The 18,423-nt window shown below is 42.8% G+C and overlaps 1 protein-coding gene across 1 annotated transcript; it reads right to left on the minus strand.

Moving 5' to 3' along the window:
* Positions 1–284: 284 nt before the first annotated feature.
* On the minus strand, positions 285–17,563 carry pax3a (paired box 3a). Its single transcript, XM_044036043.1, has 9 exons — positions 17,241–17,563; positions 16,452–16,687; positions 15,926–16,055; positions 15,584–15,721; positions 7,064–7,263; positions 6,321–6,486; positions 5,884–6,104; positions 2,668–2,931; positions 285–1,269 (listed from the first exon to the last, which is right to left on the minus strand). The coding sequence occupies exons 1-9, from the start codon at positions 17,323–17,325 to the stop codon at positions 1,252–1,254; spliced, it is 1,458 nt and encodes a 485-aa protein (XP_043891978.1). The 5' UTR covers positions 17,326–17,563; the 3' UTR covers positions 285–1,251.
* Positions 17,564–18,423: the final 860 nt, after the last annotated feature.

The raw sequence follows: 18,423 nt of genomic DNA on the forward strand, positions 1-18,423 counted from the left end.
TAAATGACACCTCCTCACGGCCACAAATGTCTTCATTTTTATATACTTTATTATAAATAGTAAATAGTGCTGTACTGTACACAAAACGTATTACAACAAACTGATTTTGATGCAGTTGTAAATGAAAATTATACAGAAAAAAAACACGAGTAATGAACATTGTGTAAGACTTACCGATGCACTTATACATAACACTGGAACACTAAATAAATAAGAAATGGAACTAATGTTTACAAGTTCCTGATAAAAAAAAAAACTAATTTAACACACGCAAAAAAAAAAAAATACTGTCAAACTGAATAATGTATTCACTGGCAGAGATTTTTTTTTTTTGGCTCGATGACAACACGACAATGCATTTGCTATTATTCAGCACTTGATGATTTCCCCTGATTGAGCATGCGACCCAGAATTTACGACATAAAAAAAGAGCGAGCATGTTGTTACGGATATGATCTGGGACATTTGTTCTGTGTTCATTTATATGAGGTATGAATGTATTGCACTTTCTTTGGGTTGCAGTAATTTCACTGTATGACTCCACGCCGCCTCAATCCAGGCCTTCCTCTTCCCGGTGTGGTCGCCCCTTTTTTTCTTTTTTTTTATATCCAATGACATTTACAGGAATCACATTGACGTACAGTTAATATCATTACTCTAAGACATTGTGGTGAAGAAATCCTCAGAAGAACATTGTGGCTGAGCGCAGCACATTTTCACCATCCAGCCTTTTGATAACATCAGCCATACACTCCATATCAGGTTTGGCCCCAGAAGCCAGGGGGCGCTTACAAAGTCCGCCTCAACTTGCATCTCTGCCACTTATTACAATAACCAAACGCAGAATCTTGAATGTATTTACTTCCCTCTCCCCACCCCTCTTCTTTTCCTCTTTCAGCACGGACAATGAACCTTGCTTGCTACTTGGAGCATGACGTGACGCATAAGCAAAGCGAGTGCCAGGTAACAGGAGATGTTGCGCCTTTGGTCATAATTATTCCAGTCCACCCCCTCCATCGCCGTCACTTAACGTCCATCTCAATTGATTTCCTTCCTTGCTGAAGGAGAACACTGAGACTTTACCCACCCAACCTCTCTCTCTCTGTCTCTCTCTCTCTCCCTCCCCTTTCTCTCTCTCTCGCTGTCCTCAGGGCTGGGACTGTTTGGCAAAGGCAGTGAGTGGGGGTGTTCTCTGGAGATGAATGTCAGACTGGCCCGGAGAAGCCTCCTGCTCAGGCCATGTTGGGGGCTTCATATAATGAAAGGCACCTGAGGAGGACAAGGAAAGACAGACAGAGGGTTAAAGAGATTTATTTTTCCTTTTTGTTTAGTTCCAACTGTGCCGTAGACGGAGAGAGGCAGTGAGAGCAAGTGAGGATAAAATATGTCTCTCTAGGTTAAATTATTAAACTGAAAAAAACAAAAACAAATAAAAACAACAGTGAGGGGCTTGAGGAATGGACATGCATGGACATTCTTTGAACTTTATGTGGTTGGCAAAACAAGCCTGAGCCTATAGACCATCAATGAACTTTAAAATATGAAATTCTTTAACGTGGCACAGCATAAACTCAGTCTCCTTGTATGAACTGGTCTGGATTTTCACATGTTTTTCTCACTGTTGTCTCCATCTTCTGTGTATCGGCTTCTTTTATTATTTCTGGGGTGGCAATTGTGTGCACTGCATTGCATGCATGCAGTAGTAATTGGACCCCTCAGTCACATTATCTGGGCGTACTAGTCCTAACTAAATTTGATTTCGGAGAAACATGTTCACGTGTATTTTGAAAGTCCAGTTTTACTCGGACTAAAGCGATGATTTGTTGTTGTTTTTTTCGAACGTCATGTAAATGTACTGAGAATCTCTATTCAGCTCTGCTCCACTGATTAATAACATCACTAAATCTGACCTCCAGTGGGACACATGGTTCTAATCCTGGTCTGCCAAGGGCCATAATCCCCCCCTGTTAAAAAAGCCCCTTACCCTCCCTTTATACATACACCTACATGTCTACACTCGCATATACACATACACACATGCACACATTTCGCCAAACCCACAAAAGATCTACATGGATCTCTCCCAGGACCAGCTAAATTAATGACATCAAGATGTTGCCACTGATGGGCCACTCAGCATGTGGCGGTGTACCTCACATCAGACCCAACAACACACGGCTCTGACCAACATGCCCCCTCCCTCCTGTCAAACATGCTTTGGTTAGTGGCTCCTTTCATTTAGGCAGCTATCTTTATTACACGGGGTCATTACATGGCTAGGTGAGGTACACTAAGGATTTGATGGGCAAGCTCATCACACGGGGTCATGAAAGGACAGGGAATGGAAACGACCTGGATCTGCCTCTGCAGTGGGCTATGTGGATAGTCCAGTGATGGTAATGTAAACTGAGGTATCCTGGCCACTAGCACACTTTAACTTATATGTAATTTCATCACAGCACTGTGTGATTTGAGACGCTCGCTCATCAGAGTGGGTCTGTGCAATTAACATGGGTTGTGCGTCTGACAATCCAAGTGTCCAACAAGAGCACAGGTTATAGAGGGACATAGCTGCCAATCAATTACATTTCTAGAATTCCAAGTCTAGACAATTCAAATCCTTAAACACAAAAAAACAAACAAACAAACATGGTTTTCCAAACATACCTTGCTCTGACTGTACTGCCCATACTGATAGGATGGATGGTGGTCCATAGCGTAGGTGGGGGAGGTGTAGGAAGGTGGGCAGTAAGACTGGGTGCTGGGAAGGGTGGGCATACTGGTCAGGCCTGGTAGAGTCTCCAGGCGCTGGGAACCATGACAGCTGGCAGCCATGCCTCCGTTAGGCTCCAGGCCTCCGGTCAGTGGAGAGAGGGTGAAGTCACTCTGGGATTGATGTGGCACTCCACCTGGGTTCAACAGGCCCATGACCTGGGGGGGGATGGAGGATAAAAAGATGATTAGAATGGAGCCGTAGCAAAGAAAACACAAAGTCCAAAAGGTTCCTGATTTCGCCATAAATTAAAATGAAGTCAAAACATAAAGCAAGTAAAGCTTTTCCACCACATTGAGGTGAACTTAAGTATTCTTGTTCATTGTAATCAATACTTTATCACTGGCTTCCCTCACATGTGGTTTCTCTTCTCTCTGCCTGACTGAGTGGGGAGCTGACATAAGCTAAGAAGATCAAACCTTCAGCCTACCAGTGGTTTTTGTTAGTCATTGTGTCAGAAAATGAATGTAGTCTGACTTTTGTGAGATTGCTTTTGAAGAAAATAAAAACATTTGTGTGCCTGTGTGTGTGTGTGTGTGTTGACTGAAGCATTGATCTCCTCAGACCAATACACTTCTCCAAATCTCGTAATTTCTGTTGTAGCCCCAAAATCACTGTATCCTTGTGAGGCCCAGGTAAAGAGGGCACAGGGTCAAAGTGTGCGTCACACTTCTCCCATGTATGGATGTGTGTGGGTGTGAGCGCGTGTGTGTGTGTGTGTGTGTGTGTGTGTGTGTGTGTGTGTGTTTGGCAGTGTGTCTGGGTGTGTAGTAAGCATTTTTTGCTCTGCTCTGATGTTAAGGTTGTAAGAGTATCAGTGACACACTGTGAACAGCTGCACATAGGTTTTGCGTGACAAGCAAAGTCATGAAAATGTCTAAAACCTGAAGATGGAGAGAGTGACAGTCAATGTGAGAAAACACTAAATACCAAAATGCCAAATCCAGGGGACCAAAAAGAACAGCCGAAAATTAAACTGAAAAAACGAAACGAGCGATGAATAAACAACGCTAACTGGCAGCACAGGTGTCTTTAAATGATGTTATTTACACTCTGTGTGTCACAGTGATCTTACCACTAAATCATTATTTCTCTTACTGCAGAGAATGTGCACGCTGCCTCCTGAACACAGTCACGATTCTAAAACAGTAATATATATTATCTTTTTATTATTTCCTAGAGCAGATCAATACATCCACACAAGAGAGTAAAAGTAAAGGACATGAAAGTGTTCAATGCATTGCTGTTAAGCCCATGAATTCTATCAACATCAAATGTTTATATCTATACTCGTGCACTTTCGGTCTACAACCAAAACAGCAGCAGTTTCCCAATGGTGTGTCTGTTTTGAGGTTGTTCCGGGGATTAGGTCTCAGGGGGGTGCAAATCCCGGCCGCTCGCTTCCTCGGTGAGAAAGGATTGCTTTGGTATGCACCAGATCAGCAGTGAGACGCCTGAGTCACTCGGCACCGCGGGGAAACCACAGGTCTGACTGCTGGTTAAAAAACAAAGCTAACTGCTCAGACGAGAATATCAACTATCTAAAGGGGAATCTTATCCATATAAAAACCCACTGGTGCTCTACTGTGAAGATATCTGAAACCTTGAATGGATATAGATGAGTAGATTAGGTACAGCAGCTTGTTTGACAAATTTGGAGTTCAGATAACTCGATCATTCTGGGGACAAAATATACAAACCCACGTCGCTGTTTGACAAAACTGAACATGTAAAGTTTTCGAGGAGCAGAAAGGAAAGAAAGGGCCTTCGTGTTTTAACGATCGACATCACAGCATTTAATCAGTTCTCATTTCTTTCCCCTTAATTAACTGAATATGAGGAAATTAATTCTATCCTTGAGAAAACTGTATTGCAATATACATTCGAACAGCGGCAATGAATATGTGAATTAAAACAAATTAGCCAACAAAGTGAGTCATTTACATAAATTACACAGTTTGTTATGAGAGCAGAGACTACTTCATTCCAATCAATTAAGACACTGGAACGTTCTGTGATTGCAATTCCAGACGGAGAAAACATTCCAGGCACGCCGACCCTATGCAAGATGAGATGTCCGTTCTGTACGGAGCTGCCCATTAAAGTTAATGCTGAAACCATCCATGAGGCCACAGCACCTCTGGCCTCTTTATTGGAGTTTAAGTCACTCAGTGACCCCGTGGGTATGTGAACCAGCACAATGCACTCTGTTACAGGACGGCAGCTAAAAGCAGGTTTGTGATGCTGCTCCAGAGAAAGTGACTGGAGTGTAAATAATGACGAGGCCTAGTTGGCTAAAGTTCTCCTCGCTCTCCTGCAGCTCCCTGAATGTATTTGTCCAACGAAAACAAAAATGAATCCCAAACAATAATGTTAAAAGAGTAAATAAAAGGAAATGATTCCAGTCAGTAACCACAGCACCGATATCAAAAGTAGTCAATTATACCTTTAGCGACAACCTTCCTCACTCACTGTGAGCCACAACAAAGCTCTCCTCTTTATTTCAACATATATACATCCTCAGGCATACACATACTAACAAACCTGCCTGAGGCAGGTTTTTATCTGTGCCTAACAGGAGTCTGAGATTCTCTCTCATGGGAATTAGTACCCAGCATGCATTGCATGTGGGCTGGTCACCCTTTGTGGCGGTTAAAAGCTTGTTATACGCCTGTTAGTTCATCTTCTGGGCTGGTAGGGAGCCACTGATGGACACTGATGACTGTGTAATCGACCATAATTGTCTTTTCAGTTTTGATTTGTGTCATCATTCAACATCCACACATCCATCCTCCGGTTTGGTCCCCCCTGCGACGTCGGAGACTGACGTTTGCCACATTTCGAATTCATCAAATGGCCCATCAGAATAAACAAAAATGAAAAGCGACCGTGTTTTCAGCCTAACAAGATTTCATCAATGTCACCGCAATGTCACCTCCTCGGTCACACTGAGGAGTTTGTCTGTGTGTTCGGGCCCCATATGGTAAACAGCATCAGTAACGAAACACCTCCTGTTTCCTGGCATGTGCCTTGTGTGTGCATGTGCATATGTATCAAGTCAATGTACTGTATGTAGATAGCGTGGAATTATACAATGTGCATAGACGTACCTGTGGTGAGAGGCTGTTGCCGATGGCGGGGTTTACACTGTTGCCGTGTCCTGTCGGGGCCACAAAACTGTCCGAGTATCCTGAGAAACCGTGACGCCCAGAAGACAGGCAATACGCCGAGCTTGCATCCTGAACTCCCGCCGACGAGCTGAGCCCGCTCTGGTGCATGGAGGTGGGCGGCAGCGGCTGGGGTCGGTGGACTGTGCTGGGTTGCTCGGATGCTGCAGAGATTCAAATATTTGACATTGAATTTAGCAATCGAGACGGAAACAAAAAAATGCTCATTCTTAACGTTGTTGTCGGGCAACATCCGATTCTGTTGCCCGACAGGCCCATCTTCCTTGTTCGTCTCAGTGAGATAAAATCAAAACAACATAAGAAGCACATGGTTTCTTTTACTCAAATAAATACATCTGTATTACTTCTGTTGGACAAACCTTGAGCTATAGAAGTAGGAGGGTAGGGGCTGTCGGACAGCTGATAGGGCTGAAGGCCTGACATCGCTGATGGGGGGAAACCACTGGGGATGAGGTGGTTAAAAGCCATCAGCTGATTGGCTCCCGCTTGCTTCCTCCACCGGGCTCTTCTGTTGCTAAACCACACCTGTTAAGAAAGTTTATTTGTTTAATGCCACTGCTAAAAGTAGAAGAACAACATGGTCTTCTGTATTTGTGATTGTGCTTGGTCCATGTATATGTTTATGGATATGTGTGTGTGTGTGGGTGGGTGGGTGAGGCCTCACTGTCCTATTCTGGGGAGGCAAACTGATAGTGATCTTAACATCTGGAGCACACAGTTAAACCACAGACATTACATCTTTGTGAGATACCACGAGTCACTGGGTTCAAATAATGCCAGAGGGCAGTTACAGCTGTTAAAGCCCATATTAGCACATTATCTAAATGTGACATCTATCTTAAGATCTCTGCACAGCCCTTTTTTTGTATAGTCTGACAAAAATAAGAAGCGGCGGGTCATACACAGTGGGTGCAGTGTATGCTTCTCTGGCTGTAAGTCCAGGGCATGGGGACGGGTGAAGGACATGTCTAATGGTTGTAAGAAATGTATGGTAACATCCCCGGGCAATTTAACGCCCACATGACACAAATCTGTGACAGATCGACACATTGCTCTGCTGGGGGTTGAGGTTGCAGACTGTGTGTGTGTGTGTGTTCCTAACCTGAACTCGAGCCTCTGTCAATTTGGCCCGCTGAGCCAGCTCCTCCCGTGTGTAGATGTCAGGATAGTGCGTTCGTTCAAAGGCCCGCTCCAGCTCTTCCAGCTGCTCCGCAGTGAAGGTTGTCCGGCTACGGCGCTGCTTTCTCTTCAGGGGTAGTCCTGGCTCTGAGTCCACATCGGAGCCCTCATCTGAGTGACTGGCTGAAATTGCGGAAAGGAAAGACAGAGTGTTACATTAACATTCAGAAAAGCATGAAACCATGATGTAAAAAGTGCCTCCACAGCCTGACCCAAGATAATCAGCACACGGTACAGAGCCACTTTAGACTGTGTCCTCCTGTTTCCCTAAACTCTTCAGTAGTTCCCGAGGGGAACAAAAGCCAGAAGCTGCTTGAACATGGATTAAAGAGGACCAAGTCCCTTCAGGGCATCAATTTCCCTGGGACACTGAGTCTCTCTCAGTCTTAGTCATGCTGTGCACTATGCCAGTAGAGTCCCATAGTGAAGAGTAGGCAGCCTTTTTGCAGGTGCTTCTTAATCTGTTTGTTCAGTTGAGGGTAGAAGAGAGTGACTGAGAGACAGCTATTGAGATCTAATTCAGCAGAAGAAGGAAGTCAATGAAGGCGTGAGACTAGAAACAGAGGACCATTGCTGCGTTTCAGGATGGAGGTGACCCATCTATTAAATAATGATTAGGGTCCAAAAACTAGCGTGACAGCCTGCTTTTGTCCACCATTGCATGTCTGCAATCCCCCCATCTCGGTATACTCAGTCACAAACAAGCATCTGCTGCGTCTGGGCTGCGGGCTTTCACTCAATAAAAGTACTCTATGACAATGTGTCAAAACACAGATGGATACAAGGCTGAGAGAGTTGCAGAGACGACACAACACCGATATACTGAGGGAGTGGAAAGTCTGTCTCCACAGACTGCTCATTCTACTTCTCCCCTGCAGATTTAAAGATTTAATTAAAAAGTGCCAAGTCAGTCATGGAGGGGGGTACAGGGATCTCCCCTTGCCTCTGGAGCCAAGCAGGAAATGTTTGTGTTGGTTGCCAGTGTGTGTTTGACCAGGCATTACACACAGATTTGGATGATGCTGAGAAGACCTCTTTATTACAGACGTAGTAAGTAAGAGCACAGCTAAAAACGAAACTAAACAGGTGATATGCAGAAGCTGTCCCAACCCTAGGAGAATCACTTTTATTATGGGTCGAGCAGGATTTAGATTTGAACGTTTTTCCCCTATGTTTGTCATTATTTATCTTAGTGTATGTTATTGTTGTTCGATTTGTATTGTTTGTCCTGCACTTAATAATGAAATATGTATTTTGATTTACTTTACTTCTCACACATTGGGAACAGAACAAAACAAAATTGGGAGAAACAGCCTGGTAAATGGTGGGCTCGTGGTATGAAGGAGCAGAGACAGGAAGAAACAGACAAAGACAATGATGGCACAGAAATAAAAAGATTCCTGATGGAGGGAAGGAGAGCTCATAAAACTCCTCAGAGGAGAAAGCTCCCTACTGGCACTGTAACTCATGTTAACTGCAGGGTGGGGGTGGATCTCTACTTCTTTGCCCCCTTTATTTCTGTCTTTTCGCTCTCTCTCTCTCTCTCTCTCTGTCTGTCTTCCACTCTATTGCCCTGTTTATTATTAGTAACTACAGAGAAAACACTCTGTCACAGACTTCGCCTTAATGGCAAATGACAGTGTTGCTTTTGTCATCTTCTGGCTTGCATTTTCTCTTTTGCACTCTCCCTCTCTCTCACTTTCTCTCTCCCTCTCTCGCTCTCTCTCTTTGTTTTTCTTCCTTTTAGAAATGATATGGCCAAGCCTTTGTATCTTAGCAGGGAAAAGCCTGTGGCAGGGCCAGGACTCTATTGGACGAATTACCACGCTCCATCTGTAGGAGCCATCAGTGACGCCCGGGCCCGCATTCACGGGCCTGTCACCTGCCCAGCAGGGGAGGACTTGTGGGTAAGATGGGGGGGAATGAAGGGTGGGAGGGAAAACGGGGGCACAAAGGGGTCCGGAGAAGGGCTACTGGGGGCTGTGGAGGGGCACAGCAGGGGAGCACCCCTTCATCCCCTCCCTCCATGGCCTGAGGGGCACCAAGTTGGGGGGATGGGTAGAGTTGACATGAAGAGGAGATGGGAGGCTAAAGGCACCTGAAGAAGATGATGGGGAAGGGGTGTGGAGTGCCAAGCCCAGTAGAATGGGGCGCTGGTCACTCTCAAAAGTGGGACCTGTCGCTTCCAGCTCATCCATTCACTTTTCTTCTCCCTGTCTTTCTTTGCTCATCACTCGCTGCATCCACGTCTTTGACATTTCTGAAATGAGGCTTGTGTGCATGTGGATCAGGTTCTAATGCATGCTGATGCAAAAGCAGACTTGTTCCCACACATTCCCCACAACAAACGACAGAAGAGGATACTAAACAAAGGGAGGCCTTGACCTCCTTACTTAAACACCCAAATCAAATTTTACGCTGCAGCTAAAGCACTAGGGAGCTGAAGCTCCTGCATAGCCACTCACAGTTTGGCTGCAGCTCTGACATGAATCTTACCAGAGAGATAGATTATTATCCTTCAAGTGAAAATTGCCGCTGCTGTGGAATTATCCATACAACAGAAGTTTAAGCAAGATATAGGCTAGTAAACTAAGCTAGTAAAATAGATCGTATGGAATTTCTTTGAAATAGTCTGCTTAAAAATCAGTTAGAGACACAAATAAAACATTTTTTAAAAAGTGTGTTCCCGTGTGTTTATATGCCTGTACACAAACGACACAGACATTCAGAAAGGAGCAGACACTCAAGGCGAACAGAACAATTCATTGATCAAGAGGGAGGAAACCGACAAGCAGGGAAGATAAACTCCAGAGGGTCACAGATGTGAACCTGAGGAACGTCCAGTTCCATTAGCTTCACCCTCAGCAGCAACAACAAAAAATCAAGTGAGGATCCTAAACTGGGAGAGGTCGACTGCTCTTATTTACCACACTGGCTAGGACTTGTCTTGATAAGCATTCATCCCCCTCCCACCCATTCCTGAAATGTTAATATGAAGAGACATGCACATGCACACACATGCATGTGCATATACATTCACACGTAAATTGTTCAAAAAAAAGAAAGAAAAAAGAAAGAGGTGGAAAAAGTGACAGTGTTACATTAAAATCGAAATACTGTACAATCAAAGTTGATTTCAACGTAAGGGAAGCAGACAGGAAATTGGCTGATGATTAAAAATAAAAAACAGAAGGGATCAGGACGCCACGGTGAGATGGAGAAAGAGAAGCGGAGCATATGGGGCAGTTTATAGTCTTGTCTTGGTAGGGGCTGGCGGGCCCTTCCTCCAGAGGCTGTTAATAGAGAAGGTAATTGAGCTGGTGACATGTGTTTGCAACACAAAACAAAGGGCAGAAGAGACAAATGAACTAGTTATTTGCCCAGGGAAGTAGATCTGGCCCTTTCAGGCCACAGAGCATAGAGCGAGTGGGCCACTGAATAATATAGTGGCATGCCACATAGAGCCAGAGCGAGCAGATGCACCAGAGGAAAAGAATAGTTAACTGACAGCTTATGGGCTCAGCTGGGGTTAACAGTTGAGGGGAAAAATGGGAGTGAGTGGGCTGCTCACTTGACTTGCTAAAAAGCCCCCAGGAACCTGCAGCTGCCTAGGAAAGGATGGTGGGTGGGGGGGGCAGATAGAGCGAGTGAAAGAGTGAGATGATGATGTGATGGACAGAAGAAAATGGCATGAATGAGCACAGGAGGCTGGTACTTAACGGACAAAGAACGGGCCAGCGATATGACGCTGAAAGATGTATCTCTGTCTAATATTGGTGAAGTGACAAAAAGCCACAAATGGCCCTGCGCGGCTATTATGCATACCCAGTGTGGGGCAGTTATTATTTAGTTCCACTGTGGTGCAGTTAGGTGACAGTTTCACGGTGGCATTTCCACCCTTAGGGCAGGGACAAAGCGAGTGCACAGAGCCCACGCAGGGCTGCAGCAACAGGCTGGGCTGCCACACGTTCCAGTCAAATGAAGACTAACCAGCAAGAGATCCACCAAGTCCTGTTAGCAACCAAACCACTCGCCTCCTTCAGAAGAGTGAAGTCAAACACACTGTAAAATGGAAGTTCACGTCCCATAGTTAAAAGGCGTGTCAGTACCCGTTGTTTTTCTCAAACATTATTATAACCTCCTTTTCCTGGGGCCTGATAGTTTTAACAGTGAAGTGACCCTGGGTTAGCCCCTGACCTTTTCACAGCTACTGCACAACGCTGCAGTGAAAAAAGGCATCACCACTGACCCTGGAACAAAACTTCACAGACACTCAGCAGAGAGAGGAACCATCGTCACATTCCATGCACTTTTCTTACCCTACAAAAACTCCAAAAACGTGAAATATTATTTTTAGTATTGTGATATTTGCGTAACAACTATTAGTGTAAGAATGCCAATGTTTAGACAAATGTAAATCTCTGAAAAACATATGTTAAAAAAAAAACAAAAACATCCTTATACACTGAATTTCTACTCTTTTTTTTGGCAGATTTTTTTTTTTACCAGAGGGGGAAAAAGACATTAATCAAAACAGCAAAAGAGTTGCACTGGCATGTCCATAATGTGCAATGTGCTGGATGAAACAACTCCACAAAAACTGAGGCTAAACAAAGTTAAGTGATTGACAACGCTGTCTGGCTTTACTCAATTAACTATCCCATTGTGCTTCTCTTTGCAGAGTCCTCTTGCCCCCGACCCTTTTCTCCTCACACCCCTTTATCCTCCCCATCACAGAGTTTTGCTTGGCTAATACTTCCAAGGAAATAGAGAGCTCTTTTTCTGCCGGGGCTCCTCTCCTTGACCTTCCATTGCTCACTGCTTCTCTTTCAGTCACTTCATAGTGTCTTTGGGGTTAGTGGGGAGAATGTGGAGAGTACATCAGCGCCAAAGGGGCCGGCTCAGGGCAGGACCCCAGCCCATTACTTCAAAGTTGGCCTGCATTCATTAATTGTCCTTTGAATTAATATTGGAGGATCACAATGTGGGTGCCAACAGAGAAAGAGGCTTTAATGAAGCATAGAGTCTGTATTCAGTTGCAGATCAGCTAGTGTGGGTTTTTTTTCTTCTTTATCTTTTTTTTTTTTTTTTAAACAGTGAGTCTTGGGAATCGTGCCAACACAAAATCTATCTATCTACCTATCTATCTATCTATCTATCTATCTATCTATCTATCGATAAACATTATTTATACACAGAAAACAGAGTAAGGCCCAAATATACAGTAAATATTCCCATTATCCAGACCTGCGAGGGAAATGGAGATGTAGCTGAAGCAAACATTCCTTTGGTTCTGTCTCTTCTGAATAGTGGAGTAAATCTTTAAGTTATTCACCGTGGAAAAGCAGGGATCCCTGACTAGAAAAACAGTGTATATGTATCTCTGAGTTTACAGCTGTGGTAACACTGCCATGCTGCTAGTTTGCTTTTGCTCCCTGTGTGTGTGTGTGAGAGAGACAGAGAGGTATCCATTTATATATATATATATATATATATATATATACCTATATATTCACGTGTGTCTCATGAGGGTAGAAGTTATGAAACCTTTAAATTGGATTAAATGGCTCAGATGTGGCAGCTGCGCATGGAAATCCGCAACCAATGTCTGTCAGTTCATCCTATCAAATACACACTTTATTTTTCACCGCCTCACAAGAGTGTACATGCAAATATGATGTCTCTCTCTCTCTGTCTGCCGTCCTTCCAAACGCTAAATACTCCATACTACTAAATCCGTGCCAAAGTCGCGGGGAGCCACTAACCCAGTTTATTTACACAAACAAAGTCCTACTCAGCTCCTTCGACAAAAGCAGCTAAATCTTTCATGTTTTGTCAGCACTTGATTCCTCCTGTCCCTCTGGCTATTCGCCTGCCTCCGGACAATAGGGGCAGGAGAATGGCAGCAGATTGTTGGAATGCACCTCAATGAAACCAATTATTACATGTTGACTGCGTTCACCATGGCAGATTTGAAAGAACTGGGCTCATTCAATTTGGCACCGCGGGACTCCCTTTAAAGAAAAGTTATCCCTTTGACTGTTTGTATTTCTGAGCTTTCTTTTTCCTCTTCTGCTTCTTTCTCCCCTTCATCACCCCACTGCCATAAATTGATCCTGTGAGAGTTGCTACTCCTCTTTTATGACTTTGGCCACTTTAATTAGTTAAATGAGGCTAAAGTGCTAACAGCAATAAATAGATTTAGATGTTGTTTATTAATTCAGTCCCAGTGAGAACTATCGATATTGGCACCGCTGGGTTATACCGATGTCTGGTTAAAAGAAATGACTTTTATGAGGAAAATGTGATAAATGACATGAGCAATTCTTTCAAGCGTTGCTCAAGCATGTGTGTTGTTTAGGGTCTCTTAACTCAGTCCATACAAGTAGACGTAACAATTTAGAATCAGATCCATCCCAGCAGCAAACATCCCTTTTCCCACAATATTCCAGCTACTTACTAATGCTATGCAGACCTGAGGCTGCCCAGTTTACTTTATCCCACAAACCTTAGCAGTCTCTTTCCCAGACAAATAAATCTAAATGAGTCAGCTTTGATCTTAGCACTTAAGGAAAGCCAACAATAGTAGTAGAGGAGAAAGGGGCAGAGAGCAACAGGCCTCTCTCTGACACAACAATAGCCTCTGCAAACACCTACTTAATCAATATTTGGCCAGAAGACACTCTCTCAGTCCCCAAACCAGGCTTTTCACATTCTAATGAGGTGCTATAAAAGAGGAAAAACAACAACAACTTCCACAAAGAGACACAAGAATGAAATAGTGATGTTCTGTATATCATTGAGGGAAAGTGTCCCAGAGCCTTTTATATGCAGGGGGTCACCTATTTTATGTAAAGCAGCTTGTTATTTGTTTTTGTTGCAAATAAATAAATAAGTAAATAAAAATAAATAACCTATTTTTTTTATTTTATTTCTTTAAATATTGATTTTAGCAACAGGTATAAAATTAAATTAAATTAAAGAAATTCACAAAATACATTAATCTCTACACATACAGGTAAGGTATCACCTAAAACATTTTTAATTAGCAAATTATTTATCCAAATGTATTCATTTTGTGTATTGATTAATCCGATTACTTCTAATTTCCATTGTCCTTTACTTATTTCTGTGTAGGCTGCAGAGAAGATGTTTGGGAGTATATTGGGAGTGGGTGAGGAGAGGGAGAGGGAAGTGCCCACAGACTGCATGAATGTGCGCGCCCTAGGCGGAAAGGAAAGGGGCGGACTTTGCCTGAGATGAAAGTGAAGAGAAATAAAAGGTTTGGATTTAATCTAGTGGAGAGAAGGGTTTCCCTGCGCCCACTGGCTGAACGCGTCACGCTCACTGCGCAGAGACTGTGTCTAAAATGCTCCGTGCGCAAAAGCTCTGGCACCGTTCGATTTGTTACACGAGGCCTGATGTGAATGGAACACATTTCAGACAAAAATCCCCAAACATTTTTTGGAAATGTGTTAACTTAATATTTACATGTTTAAAGTTAGCAACGCTATAAAAATGGACAAACAAAGCCAAAACACTGAATAAAAGGCTGCGCGTCATTACGCGGTGGTGCCAAAAGAAAAAGGAAATACGCATTTCTAGAATGATTTTTAATTAATAATTAACTATGGAGTGTTTTGTGACTGCAACAGCAAACCTTTCCCTTTGCGGCAAACACTCTTCTTCGCTCCCCACCGATCGTAACTCAACAGGTGTTTGCCTGCAGTCGAGCAGTTCCCCCCGATTTTTTTCTGTCTGAATATAAACTGTAAACAGTGTGGAAAGCTGATTGGCACTTTTTGAGCTTTCTATAAACCAGGTCGCTTTTGGCCTATTGGTGTCCCTGAATAATTCATCGCTCATTGCGGGTTCATAATGTCTTTTCTCAGCCTTTTGTCAGTGCACTTCTCTCTCCCTTTCTTTTCCTATTTTGAAAGGTCTTGGCGTCTTTTTATTATAAACACCACTCAGCCGCTCACTGGAGCTTGGCTTTTGTGCGCGTCAAAACTGAGGTGCGAGTTTTCAATGGACTCTCCCCGCTTTGTCCAGCTGAAGTTCATCCCCAAGTGTCTGATTGAGTGTAAAGAGTGCAAAAAAAAGTTTATCAAGCTTGAAAGTTAGACAAATGTTTGATTATCGACTTGTTAAATCTCTAAAACCTCAATTATGTCCAGTTTAACCAAAACTCCTCGACAGATTACATGTTGTACCGCTGCATGGCGCGTTTTCAGTAACGAAAATGATCATAATTGTAATAATTATTGCCACAACTACCAAGGTTTGACACACAAGTCTTCACACCTGCAGCCTTTTGCTGATAAAAACCAAAACCATCTCGGGAATAAAACAATATAACAACCTCAAACAGTTTGAACATTGTCTGCAGATTTTCTGGGGGGACAGCAAAGGCACACAGTAAAATGATAAATGATGGACTTACATCTGTCTCCCAGGATGCCGTCGATGCTGTGTTTTGTCCGTGGTTCGTTTTCCTCCATCTCCCTCTTCACCATTTCATCATCCTCATCGTCACCAACTCCGCCGAACTTGGAGCGCATGATGCGACTGATGGCGCTCACTAAAGGTGGAAAAAAAAAAAAAAGGTTTTTATATTTTCATAAATCAGTCACATTACACGCATTCAAATAAAACGTTATGTCCACAAATTAGAGATATTGTTTGCCATTTGTATTTGTTCTAATATTTTTGTTTTAATATTTATTTAAACATGTTTTTTTTAGATCCTTCCATTGACCGCTCTTCCTCCAAAACCGTCTCTAACCTGAGGGAATGTTGTTCCTGTCGCAGATGCCATCTTTCAGCAGTTTGTCCCTGATTTCCCAGCTGAACATGCCCGGGTTTTCTGTCTTGTACTCTTCGATTTTCTTGTCCACCTCTGGAGTAGCGGTTTGCTATAATGACAGGGGAGGAAATGAGTTTAACTTAATAACTTTTGACTTTATGAGTTTGTTTGGGTGTTTTGTTTTGTTTTTCTAACAAAAGAATCCACAACCCATCCAGAAAAACACTTGTTATTTGCTGTTAAATATGTAAATTAAAGTAACACTCCATCAACTTTTATTAATATTACATCTTGCATTTTATAAGGCACAATTTAATAATGACTTCATAGCCAATTTATAAATAGAATAAATTAAATTAAGGCTCCATTTTAAGGTGGATGGCAGATAAACAAAACATCAGAAGATAAATAACTGTATTATTATTTAAAAAATAAAAACACCTACAGTTTTCTTTGTATTTGAATATTTTTGCTTGTTTTACTTTTGCTTGTGTTTTCATCTCACCTTTGGCTTGCTCCCTCCGATGGCCCCCGGCCTGATGGAGCCTGTCTCCTGGTACCGGCAGAGGATTTTGGACACGCAGCCGTGGGACACTCGCAGCTGACGCGAGATGACGCACGGTCTGATTCCGTGATGGGCCATCTCCACGATTTTGTGTCGGATGTGGTTGGGTAGAGGTCTGCCGTTTATGAAGACGCCACCGAGCTGGTTGACCCGACCCTGTCCTAACGGAGTGGAGACTGCACACAGCGCACGGGGTTCATTTAGTTGAGTAGAGAGCATTATACATGAGTGTTTATTAATATTAAAAATCTATTTAAAACATTGGACCGATGACGCACTTGGAAAAGCACTTTTTTTTATGTGGCATATGTTGATGTGATTTTTTTAATGTTGATGTGTCATTTACAAAAACATTTAAATTAATAAAAATCTAAACTTGCTTTTGTCATTGCAATAGAAATGATGCACTTAATCATTCTTGCAAAGTACAAACTAACATGCATTCAAAATAAAAAATAAAAACAAAGCACACAAATAAGCCCATATTTGACTTTTTTACTCATTTAAATTGTCTTAAAAAATAAGAGGGATGTTTAAAAAATGGAGATAATCAGTCAAAATATTAACTTTACACTTCCTGGTCTTTGTTAGAATTGCATCTAAAAGCGGGATTCATTTCATTTCGATTCAATTTTGTGCCTGAGAAAACTTTTCTGAAAGTTTTATTTACTTCCTTTATTTCCTGAAAGTCTGCGCTCGCAGCAACTGGTGGTGACGGTCTCTTCTTACCTTCCAGAGAGTATCCACCCCGCGGGTAGTTCTGGTGAGGACTCGGTCTCATCATTCTCGGTAAACCACCAGCGAGCGCTGTCATGACTCTTGAATTGGAGTCTGTGCTGCTCCGTGCCTCTTAATCCGACTAAATAGCTGTCGTTAGTCGCCGTATATTTCGCCTTCTTTACCGACTTGCGATGCAGCCAACAGGTTGCTCCGAGTCCGTGTGGAGGAACAGCTGGCTGTGATCCAGTGCAGAGCTGGTTGGATGTGAGCGCAGGTGAGAGATGAAATAGGGGAGAGGGGAAAAAAGCAGGTCACTGAAAGTCCTGCGAGGATGGGAGAGGATGGTTTGAGAGGATGGATGCCAGTCAAATATTTTATCTGTGGACGCTGTCCCCTCTGATTGGTCAACGACCCGGACGTTGAGAGCCTGGAGGAGCTTCGTGATTGGACGACAGGAGCTCCCCCTCTGTTTGGATTGACCTCAAGAGGTCAGCCTGTCGTGTCACAAGCTTCTGTTTTTTTTTTTACAACGTGAGCAACTTTTTATAATAACAATTATATGAATACCTGGAGGGGATGAGGATTTAATTCTTTTCTGTTTCCTTCTTTGTGCTGATATGTATGAGGTCTGTTTATGAGCTTGTTTGTTGATGATATGAAACAGAAAAGTGCAGGTTGATTTATTTTGTTTTGCTACACACACACACACACACACACACATCTTTTTAGGACACTGCACTGATCACCATTAATTTGGACAGCTATCATTAACTTAACTAACATTTACCTTAACCTAAACCTAACTTGAGCTGCATGAGGACTACTGGTCCTGAGTGGTCAGTGTTTATGCCAGAAAAGTCTTAAACACACACACACACCTGATGTTGGGGAAATCAAATAAAGTTGCAGTTGTGAAACACCAAAGTGCCTACTTTATCATTTATTAGTAGTACTAGTATTGGTATTGGTATCATTATTATTATTATTGTTATTATTATTATTATTATTATTGTTGTTGTTGTTGTTGTTGTTGTTGTTGTTTTTATCATTTTTACACACGTAAACACATTTTCGCATCGAAAAATGAGGGAACACTAAATATACATACAGGACTTTTATTGTTGTGTTACAACCGGGTGCTCGCGCTCATTTGATTATTCGGTGAAAAAGACGTAAACGGGATTATTCTATA

This window comes from Solea senegalensis, linkage group LG1 (assembly GCF_019176455.1).
Source record: "Solea senegalensis isolate Sse05_10M linkage group LG1, IFAPA_SoseM_1, whole genome shotgun sequence".
NCBI classification, from domain to species: domain Eukaryota; kingdom Metazoa; phylum Chordata; class Actinopteri; order Pleuronectiformes; family Soleidae; genus Solea; species Solea senegalensis.

Bases quoted from the DNA above. Each gene is read 5' to 3' on its own strand.
- pax3a (XM_044036043.1), bottom strand. From the start codon at position 17,325: ATGACAGCGCTCGCTGGTGGTTTACCGAGAATGATGAGACCGAGTCCT. The intron at 7,264-15,583 runs GTAAGTCCATCA...CCGCAATTTCAG, and splicing joins CGGCATCCTGGGAGACAGAT to CCAGTCACTCAGATGAGGGC. The intron at 2,932-5,883 runs GTACGTCTATGC...ATCCCCCCCCAG, and splicing joins GCAACAGCCTCTCACCACAG to GTCATGGGCCTGTTGAACCC.